Raw genomic sequence first — 11,378 nt, forward strand, 5'->3', positions numbered from 1 at the left:
GCTAGTTGGAGTTGAGGTACGTTTTGTAAATCCTAAAGTTTTTTATAGTTTTTGCCATTAATTAGTAAGAAATTCAGGAGCCTAGAATGTGGGATCCTGGAAGCGGGGGTGGGTGGGTGGAGATTATTAACCGAGGGCTAGAGTAAACGACTCTTTCCGGGAAACCTCTACCATGGGCTAACAGGCTTCCTAACCTCGCTATATCCTTAACAGAGGTAAATCAGCTGGAGGAATTTCGGATTTACTCCTCCCCTGTTCCAATGTCGAGGGACGAGGAATTCTTTAATTTCAAGGAACTCTAGGATCGCTTCGTGCAGTCCTCTGCGGGGATAGGTGACCACGCCCGGCCGGGCTGCTAATAATATTGCGGCGCCATTGGTTTGAGAGGCACCTGAGGGGCAAGACCGCGGGCCAATGGGAGGACGCGCTGCCCTGGCGGCCTCAGTGTAGGAGCCAGTCAGGCCTTAGTCTGGATTTAACTCTTTAGAAGTAAGTTTTCACCAACTGCCAGAGTTGTCTGTAGTGGAAGTGCCACGTCTGCGAGAGAGGGAGAGTCATGAACTTGCCAGAAACTGTTGCCCCTAAGCCTTAAACTACGTTCTTAACTCTTTGCAGTCAGGGGTCCGTTCTCTATTTTTGCAGGGACTCTCCTGCCTACTAACATGAGGCTTTTCGCGTGGAACGTGGTCTTCACTCTGTTTGTCACTCGGTTGAGTGGGGCCTTGATCCCTGAACCAGAAGTGAAGATTGAAGTCCTCCAGAAGCCATTCATCTGCCAACGTAAGACCAAAGGGGGAGACTTAATGCTGGTCCATTATGAAGGCTACTTAGAAAAGGACGGCTCCTTATTTCATTCCACGTAAGTAATAATGCCCCCCGGGTTAAATAATTTGAAAAATCCATCTCCTATGCCAGCCCTCCAGCAAGAAAGATTGCGGGTACCAGGTTTTACCTCTCTTAAAAAAAAAAAAAAAAACATCCTATTTTCTTCTTTGGGAAAAGGGCATTTTTAAAGCCAATCTCAGAAGTATGACGAGGCCTTTAAAGGTCATATTGGAATTGTGCGGCCTGCATAAAGCTGTTAACTTGTAATTATAAAAATTAGAACTAGAAGCTTTGAAATATTGAAGAAACATCAAAGTTGTAATTAGGTGATAAGTAGGAAAAGCTTAAAAGAATGCTTAGACCTCAAACGCCATTCTTTAGGGGAAAGTAGTCAATGCCATCTTTTATTTGGCTTCATTTGCTACCTAAAACTTTTCACAGCAACTGTGAGCAAACTACACAGTCATTTATTTACCTCTGGAAGGGTATGATAATGTGATCTCATTAATCTCTTCACTTAACGTTATGATAGATGACATTAGATCTAGGCAAGGTTCCATGATGTTCCATGGTGATGTGCTTCTTTCTGGAATTCAGAGACATCATTGATGGGTGAGAGTGTCATTCATCACTGTCATTCAGTCGATTCCAACTTACAGCATTTAGGATGCTGCAAATCTTAGGGGAGTCCACAGCCTCATCTTTCTCCCATGGAACATCTAGTGGGTTTGAACTGTCAACATTGCTTTAGCTATCCAGTGCTTATCCTGTTATGAAAGGCAAACACAGTACCTACAGTGAGACATTTTCAGGACAATTTGAACTACAAGGTTGGCAATTCAAACCCACCAGCCGCGTCTAGAAAACCCTATACAGGGTCACTATGGGTCAGAATCTACTGATGACACTTAACAACAATACACTATAATTATTTCTATTCTATAAACAAGGACAAGGAACCCTGATAACATAATGGATTCCATGTTGAGCTGCTAAACCACAAGATCACCAGTTGGAATCCACTAGCTACTCTGTGGGAAAAAGATGAGGCTTTCTGCTCCTATAAAGGTTGTCAAACTGACCCAATGGTACGCAACCATCACCACTACCATAAACAAAGACATGACAACATGGGAAAGTTTTGCAAGTATAATGATTTCCAACCAGTCATTATTTTAATTCACTCCATTCCTAAGGTATCTATTGAGTATATTCTATATCTTAGCCCCTTTGCTAGGTAGTAGGCAGATTCAGAAATTTTGCTCCAATTCATGCTCATTCATTCATTTATCCATCCATCTTTCAAACTGTTATTGAGTGGCCTTGTTGTTAAGTGCTGTCGAGTCAGTTCCAACTCATAGCAAATCTGTGTAGGGTTTCCGCCAACCTTGCTGTTCAAACTGATTTTGCAGTCCAGCACATTATCCTATGCTGGAAGGGGTTATGAATCGGGCTGCTAATCTCATGGTCAGCAGTTCAAAACTACCAGCTCTTTCGCGGGAGAAAGATGATGCTTTCTGCTCCCATAAAGATTTATAGCCTCAGAAACCCTGTGCAGGGTCGCTATGAGTTGGAACCAAATCTACAGCACATAACAACAACAACCACAAAAGGGAGGCAAATTGACTAAGAATATGTTCTTGTCATCTAGCTACACACAGTCCACAGAGGGAAGGAGGAGGATAAGTAAACAACTCATGATATCAAGTATGAAAGCTACAAAGTGCTAGCAAAACATATTGGAATCTGGAATGAGTTGTGATCTGGGAGATAAGAGTGGGCCAGGGTCTGAGTGGGGATTCAGGTGTGAAGGGCAGCCCTGTCTACCTGTGGGAGCTGGGGGTGGGTAAGCTTACCTATATGCTAGGTAAGCTCTTATGTGGGGTGTATGTAAGAGGCTGTGCTTCTGGCTCCCTGAAGTCCATGTGCATGTGGATCCATGTACTGAGTCCTGAAGGCACTGTAGGACAACCTGAAAGGTTGGCAGTTCAAACCCACCATCTGCTTTTTGGGAGAAAGATGAGGCTGTCTACTACTGTAGACATGTAACAGTCTTGGAAACCAAAATAAGGTCACTATAAGTAGGAATCGATCGACTGGATGACAGTGGCTTTGGTACCTTACTGGTTTTGCGGAACAAGATGTCTTTATGATTACAACTTGGGAGTTAGGTATATTTGAGGTCACATACTGGTTTAGGCAACCTCAGTTTCCTATTCTGTACAATGGAGTAGTCATGGTACTAACCTCATAGGATCATTGTAGTATTAAGAGAGGCAAAGCATTTCAGATAATACCTGTTGTTTTTATTAACGTGCCATCAAGTCAGTTCCAACTCATTGTGACCCTGTATAGGGTTTCCAAGGAGCGGCTGGTGGGTTTGAACTGCCAATCTTGTGGTTAGCAGTCCAGTGCTTATCCTATAGCACCACACCAGGACTCCTAGTATATACTAAATGCTTAAACAATATTTAATTACTTTTATTCTTACTCCCTTTGCCCTGCTTTACTTGAATCAACTGCATGAAATTTGTATCAAGCAAGATGGGACGTCAATTGAGTTAGTAAAAGTCAACTTGTATGTGTGCAAATAAAGAATTGTTGTTGATGTTGGTAAGTGTCATTGGGTGGGTTCTGACCCATAGCGACCCAGTGTAGGGTTTCCAAGGAGCAGCTGATGAGCTTGAACTACCAACTTTGCAGTTCAAAATGGCTTTGCAGTCCGACGCATTAACCCACAGCGTCACACTATTAATTAACTTCCAAGCTAATAACTGCTTATGCGTGGTAAAAAATGTACTGTAGCAATAAAAAATGCAATGACTAAAGAATTCCAATATCTGTTCTTTCTATCATAGCCACAAACATAACAATGGTCAGCCCATTTGGTTTACCCTGGGCATACTGGAGGCTCTCAAAGGTTGGGACCAGGGCTTGAAGGGGATGTGTGTGGGAGAGAAGAGAAAACTCATCATTCCTCCTGCCCTTGGCTATGGAAAAGAAGGAAAAGGTAAGAACATTTCCACATTTCTTGCCTTAATACTAGAGTCCTCTGGCTTAGGAGACACACTACCATCTTCTTGGATTTCTTTGGGAAATATTTTAGTTTTTATTTTAACTGCCTTGCTAAAATAAAGTAAAATAATATCTAAATTGGCATTTGTTTTTAAGTGCCATCAAGCTGATTTTGACCCATAGTGACCCTGTATATGGTTTCTAAGGAGTTGCTGGTGAGCTTGAACCACCAGCCTTGCAGCTCAAACTGATTCTGTAGTCCAGAGCATTAACCCGCAGCACCACACCACGACTCCAGCATTTGAATTAGTATTGTACAAAGTTCTGGAACCCTGAACTCTGTTTATGTTCACCATTTGTTTTAACAATATAAAAAGAAACAATATTCAACACAAGTATCATAAATTGACTATTTGAAACACAGACTATTAAGGCATGAAATGCAATTTTAGATCTGGGCTCTGGGACTGGCTGTATGAGGATTCTTTTCACTGTGATTTAAAAGTTGATAGCTTTTGATGATCTTTTGTTGTTAATAATAGTGAGTGACATAAGATGGTCTAGTTTCTCATGTTGCACTAAATAAAAAACCAGCAAATAGTTGGTCTGAAAAGACTGTGAGCTCCAGAGCAGGCACACAGACTTGATGTTTCAGCAAGAACTGGTACTTTCTAAAGGAACTTCTGGTGATAGAATCAACAAGGAACTCTGGTAGCATATTGGGCTGCTAACCTCAGGGTCAGCAGTTCAAAACTACCAGCTGTTCCACAATTTACAGACTCGGAAACCCTGTACAGGGTTGCTATGAGTCGGAACCAACTCCATGGCACATAACAACAACAAAGATGTTTATATGCTTTTATCCTTCAATTCCTTTAATGGGATCTACCTTAGAGAAACACTTCAGATTTCAGGAGAAAGATCTATGAATAGGGAGGTGCATCACTCCACCATTTCAATAGCAAAAAATTGGAACCAACCCATAGTGTTAAGGGTTTAGCTATGCTGTTGATGTTGTTAAGTGCCTATGGGTCGGTTCTGACTTATAGTGACCCTGTGTAGGGTTTCCAAAGAGCAGCTAGTGGGTTTGAACTGCCGACCTTTCAGTTAGCAGCCCAGTGCTTCTCCTTCAGCGCCACACCGAAACTCCAAATAAAATATAGCCCAGTTATTAAAACTGGAATCCTCAAAGATTTTAAAACTTGTGTTGAAAATTCATGTTTTAATGCTATACACACATGTAAAAAATAAAGCTATAATAGTATATCTAGTATGATACTAAGAATTAGAAAAAATCATATGCGCACACAGGGAATCATAGGAAATTAGAATATTTATTGGGCTGTGGGATTGGGCATTATTTTTTATTTCTGGTTCTATCTCTTCCATATTTTTTTTACATATAATAAGTATGAATTACTTATATAATAAAGAAAAAGTTATGTGTGTGTATTGGCTAAGTAGTCATCAGTACCACACAGAGAACCACACTGAGATTTATAAATATTAGTTCCAACCTTATCATTTCACATGAAGATCAGGATTCGTGAGAATGAAAATTAGTATGCCATATATGAAGCACTATATATATCCTAAGTAAGGAGCTCTGTTAGCGTAGTGGGTACGAATCGGGCTGCTAACCTCAAGGTCAGTAGTTCGAAACTACCAGCTATTCCACAGGAGAAAGATGAGGCTTTCTGCTCCTGTAAAGATTTGCAGTCTTGGAAACCTGTACAGGATCGCTATGAGTCGGAATCGACTCCCCGGTACTTAACAACAATTTATCCTAGCCTGGTGTGGGATTGTCGGATAAACACTGGACTGCTAACCGCAAGGGCGGTGGTTCAAACCTACCAGTCACTCCTCAGAACCTATACAGGATTGCTATGAGTAGGAACCAACTCTACAGCACTACCAACAAATATGTTCTAAAATGGAACTTCTCATATAAATCTTACATGTAGAAAAGGATTTACTAACCAACTTCAAATCTTACCTTAATCATAATCATCTTTAGAGAAGTAAATCAAGGATCTAGAAAATGTTTGTGTTGTTTAGAAGTATTCTTTGACTTTTCTGTGTCTTCATTGTCTCATCTTTAATATCTGTGTGTAGCACTGGTTCATTACTCTTTCTCTGCACTGTAATTAACTCAGTTTTAATATGTAACAAGGAGAGGTCTAGGTTTGGGTCATTTTCTTCCAACTATATGTCATAAAACTAATTCTTCTACTATATTTCTAACACTAATTTTGTAGTTTTTTAGTACCATGCTTGCATGCCTTCTTTGGAAAGATACCATTGTTATCAGCCACCTAATGCATGCCTGTCTCTGTCTCCATGTGGAGTGGTAAGCGTCAACATAAAGTGTAAGTGTTTTCTCTTTGATACTTACAAATGATTTTCCATGGAAATACTTAGAAATATTTAGAAATGTTTATTCCAAATCTGCAAGTTAAATATGGCTATAAGGAAAATGTTTTGAAACAAATTGCTTGTACTTTTGGGTTTTTTTTTGTTTTTTTTTTTTACGTCTTTTAATTAGGATTTTTAACAAAGCTTGTTTCACTTTTAAAGATTTTTATCTCACACCTCAGAAATGTATTTTAATTTTTCCCTTCCAATCTCCATGAAATGTCTTTAAATGATGTATTGTGTTCTAAGAAGGTAAGTCAAAAAGTATTGCTACTAGAGTTCCAGTTCACACATGCACAAATTTATTCCAAACGAAATGTGCTTAAACTTGTCTCTGTGCTCATTGGCTCATTGGATGGCTGCAGATAAGTTCCTTCAGTAATACTCTTGTCTTAGTTTCCTTAGAGTTTTTGTTTTTTTTTTAAAAAAAGGTCCAATAAAAATTGTGGCTTCTAAAGGGATCGGCTGGGTCAGTTAAATTTGAGACAGAGGTCGATTCAAAAGGTTTTGGCAAATGTTTGGGGATTCCAAAGGAGTATTCTTGATAGATTTTATCAAAAGACACAGGACAATCACAGGCTAATTTTAAGAAAAATGGAAAACTTCATTAGTGTGAAAAAGGCCAGGAAAATTTTGCTGAATTGCAAAATTGTCCTATAAGAATTTTGTTGGGACACCTTACTTCATCCACCTACAGTCCTGATCTTGCCCCTGTAGATTTCTTTTTTTTTTTTTTAAGTTTTTATTGTTAATTGAATGATAGTTTACATGGGAAAACATTTTATCCTAATCGTTTCATTGCAATGATTACAATTCCCTCTGTGCATCATCATTCAACAGTATTTGCTTCCATACCCTCTGTTTTGTTAGGTTTTTTTTGGCGGGGGAGGATGTACACAAAAACACTCAGAAATATTTAAATTAATAAAATAATTTAATTTAAACAACCAAAGGGCACATTCTGCAAGCCTGCCTCCTGGCCGTCAGCATATAGTCCCTCCCTTTTCCTAAGTCTAGAGTCCTCAGCTGCTCTGTCTCCATGTCCCCATCTCTGCCTCTGTCTTTGGTGTTGCTGCCTCTCTAGACAGGATCCCACATTCTGCTTGTGCTCTTTTCCCTTGATGGTCCTAGGGTCCTCTGTTTCTGGACTGTGAGATTAACCACTCCCTTGTTTTTATTACAAAACTTCTACCTTTACAGTTGTGACAGTCCCAATTAGTCATGATAACAATTACTCATTATTGAGTCATAAGAATCTTATCCCCGTCTCTTTTCACCAGACCTGTCAGACATCTTTTTGTTCACCAAACTCAAAGAACATTGAAAAGGAACACAATTTGAAGCCCTCAAGGATGCAAAAACTGCCGTTTTGATATTGTGCAAATCAAGAGGGCAGGATTTTTCAGGGAAGGGTTGTTATTAAATGCCATTAAGTCTGTTCTGACTCATAGTGACCCTGTATAGGGTTTACAAGGAGCAGCTGGTGGGATTGAACTGCCGACCTTGTGGTTTACAGTCTAATGCTTATCCTATAGTGCCACACCAGGACTCTTCGGGGAAGGGTTAGAGAGATGGAAATGTCACCTTCAGAAGTGTATAGACCTAGATGGAGGAAATGTTGAAACAAAGGCTTTACATTTGATATTTCTGTTTAATAATGACTTTTATGATTTTGTAGCAATACTTTTTGGCTTACCCTTGTAAAACAGAGGAGGTTTTTCTTAACTTTTACAAATTTCTACATTGTTTTTAAAGCCTGTAAGAGATTATTAAATCTAAGAGATTATAATATCTAAGTAACCTTTACCACCAGTGTATTGTTTCTCTTGTATAATATGAAGTATTTCTCATGGATTGTTGCCCTCCATCCTCCCAGTAGTCTTCTGGGGTGAGGCAATTTTATCAGCAGTTTAAGGATGGGACACTGGAGACACCCATTTGTCACTTGAGCTCACTTATTGATATACTGCCTCCCAGTGGTTGTTGTTAAGTGTCATCAAGTTGGTTCCAACCCATAGCAGCCCTGTATAGGGTTTCCATGGAGCGACTGGTGAGCCTGAACCATCGACCTTGCAGTTCAAACCTACTGTGCAATCCAGTGCATTAACCCACAGCGCCACACCTGGACTGCTTCCCAGTGGTAGGAATGACAATTCTATACAGGCGTACCTCAGACCTATTGCGGGTTCAGTGGTTACATGAATTTTTCTGGTTTCCCAACATATTTTTAAAAGTTTGTGTCCACTATACTAGAGTCTATATACAATGTTGTTGTTGTGTGCTATTGAGTTGGTTGTGACTCATAGCAAGCCTGTATAGGGTCCTTTGGGTCAGTTCTTCTCTGTCCCATGTTCTTGTTGCTGTGAAGTGCCATCGAGTCAGTTCTGACGCCTAGCGACCCTGTATAGGGTTTCTGAGCAGTCGCTGGTGCACAGGGACACTGTAAGCCTGAATCAACTTCACAGCAATGGGTTTTGTCTTGGAATATCTTAATTATATTTAAAACTTAATAACTAGGCCATTAGGCACAACTGTGCCTCTCTATTTTTTTTTTTAATCAAAAAGCAAAAATTAGACTTTTTCAATTTATTAGACTACATGACTTCTCCTTCTAGGAATTCCATGACAACTCAATGTGTGTCAAGAGAATTGTGCTCCATAAGACTTCCAGTGGCTGATTTTTTCAGAAATAGATCATCAGTCTTTTCTTCCAAGGTGCCTCTGGGAGGGCTTTCAACCTCCAACTATCTATCTGAATAAAATATAACTGTAGTACAAATAAGGAGCTCAGGTAGCGTAGTGGTTACGAATCAGGCTGCAAACCTCAAGGTCAGCAGTTTGAAACTACCAGCTGTTCCGTGGGAGAAAGATGAGGCTTTCTGCTCCCGTAGAGATTTACAGCCTCGGAAACCCTGTTCAGGGTCGAAACCGACTCGACAGCACTTAACAACAACAACAACATATTACAAATAATTTCCATCATATGTGACAGTCTTTGGAAGACTCTTCGTAAAATGCAGTTGAATGATTCTTTTGTCCCATATCAGAAGTTTCATATGCATTAAAACTCTTCTTTTCTATCTTCATGTCAGGTAAAATTCCCCCAGAGAGTACACTGATATTCAACATTGACCTCTTGGAGATTCGAAATGGACCAAGATCCCATGAATCATTCCAAGAAATGGACCTTAATGATGACTGGAAACTCTCTAAGAACGAGGTGACGTCCCTTTCCTCCTCTTTTCTTGACTCACTTTTCAGGACTATATTTTTAAAGGATTTCTTTGTATTCAGGTACAATGCTGTTTGTAAGTTTTCTTACTGATGCTTTGAAACCTGACAGTTCCGTAGGGAAGCATCGCTTTGTAGACTTTAAAATGAGCCTTTCCGTTTTCTTTGTTTCCTTTCGTCCCAGTGCTGGGTGTGCTTCTCAAGTTGCTTTTTGACTCCCAGTGACCCCCTGTGAGAGAGTAGAACTGCCCACACGATTTTCTAGATCTTTATGGAAGCAGAAAGCCAGATCTTTCTTCTGTGGAACCGCTGGGTGGGTTCAAACTGCCAGTCGTTCAGTTAGTAACCAGGAGCTTTAGCCACTGTGCCACCAGGGCCCCTTTCCCCAGTACCTTCTGTTGTTGTTGTTAAGTGCCGTTGAGTCGATTCCGACTCACAGCAACCCTGTATAGGGAATTCATTAAACAGAAAGCAACTTACCTATGTAGTTTTGTTCAGGTTAACACATTGGAAAGGAGACTCCAGCCTAGATTTTCCAAAGTAGACCTTTCCTAGTGTCTTCAAAGATCTGGAGTTGGGCTACAAAGAAATGAAGAAGTGGTTTCCCCAACAAATTAGGTTTCCACCACCATTGCTACACATATCTGTGTAGCTGACAACTCTGGGGAAAGAAAAGAACCCTGGTGGCACTGTGGGGTAAGCACTGGGCTGTTAATGGCAAGGTTGGAGGTTCAAACTCAGCAGCCACTCTATAGGAGAAAGATGAGGCTGTCTACTCTCATACAAATACCTAGTCTTGGAAACTCTACATAGGGTCACTATGAGTTGGAATGGACTCATTGGAAGTGGGTATGCTGAAAGGAGTGAGGTAGATATGTATCTCTACCCACACTCTCCACTCTGACCTGGCTGGTTGCAAACCAAGACCCTTGGTCACAAAGTTGCTTCATAAACACAGTCTGTCCACAGAGCAATTTAGTGTGCCTCAGAATCGCCTGTTAAAACACAGACTCTCCGGCTCCATCTCCCCAACCCAAGCCCCTTTCCTACCACCAGACTTTCTGATTTGGTAGGTCTGAGGTAGAGTCCAAGAACTACATTTCTAACATGTTTCCAGGTAATGCAGATGCTGCTGGTCAGAGGACCAGGCTTTGAGAATTTTAAGAGTAAAATTATAAAATGTACTTTTTGCAGAGTCTGTTCTGAGTCATGATGACTCCAGGTATGTCAGAGTAGAACTGTACTTCATAGGGCTTTCAATAAATAATTTTACAGAAGTAGTTTGTCAAACCTTTATTCTAACACACCTCTGGGTCGACTTGAACCTCCAACCTTTCAATTACCACCTGAGCACTTTAACCATTTACAGCACGTAGGGACTCCCTGGCATAGAATAAACTATACTCAGTATCTTTATTTCCCCATCAAAACAAAATTGAAACCTCCCCCCTGTGGTTTAGTGATGGAATTACAGTGACATGAATGGCTTGCAAGACTCTTCAGGGATATTGGGGTGCCTGTGATTTTCTACACTGTTGGGAAAACATGGAGTATGCCCCGCAGCAAGAACAGTGCTTTCGTTGAGCAGTTACTGAATCAGAAAAGTAGATAGAAACAAAACAATTAAGTATCCTATAGAGGACAGAGTACTACTCGTCACATTGTCACACTGTGGTGGTTTGTGTGTTGCTGTGATGCTGGAAACTGGACCACCAGCATTTTAAATCACGCATGGTGCACAGGGTTCAGCAGAGTGTCAGGACTACACAGATTAGAAGAAAGGGGCAGATCACTTCTGAATGGTTAGACAATGAAAACCTTGTGAATAGTATTGGAACATTGTCAGATATAGTGTTAGAAGATGAGTCCTTCAGGTTGGAAGACACTCAAAA

At 40.5% G+C, this 11,378-nt stretch overlaps 1 protein-coding gene across 1 annotated transcript in view; it reads left to right on the top strand.

Moving 5' to 3' along the window:
- Nucleotides 1-509: 509 nt before the first annotated feature.
- Nucleotides 510-11,378, top strand: part of FKBP14 (FK506 binding protein 14, 22 kDa) — a 19,145-nt gene continuing 8,276 nt past the window's right edge. Inside the window, exons 1-3 of the mRNA XM_006832171.1 lie at nt 510-859; nt 3,684-3,835; nt 9,348-9,475. Coding sequence (XP_006832234.1) covers nt 663-859; nt 3,684-3,835; nt 9,348-9,475 — 477 coding nt within the window. The 5' untranslated portion in view covers nt 510-662. The remainder of the gene's footprint in view (nt 860-3,683; nt 3,836-9,347; nt 9,476-11,378) is intronic.

The sequence above is a fragment of the Chrysochloris asiatica genome, unplaced genomic scaffold (assembly GCF_000296735.1).
Source record: "Chrysochloris asiatica unplaced genomic scaffold, ChrAsi1.0 scaffold00006, whole genome shotgun sequence".
Taxonomy (NCBI): Eukaryota; Metazoa; Chordata; class Mammalia; order Afrosoricida; family Chrysochloridae; genus Chrysochloris; species Chrysochloris asiatica.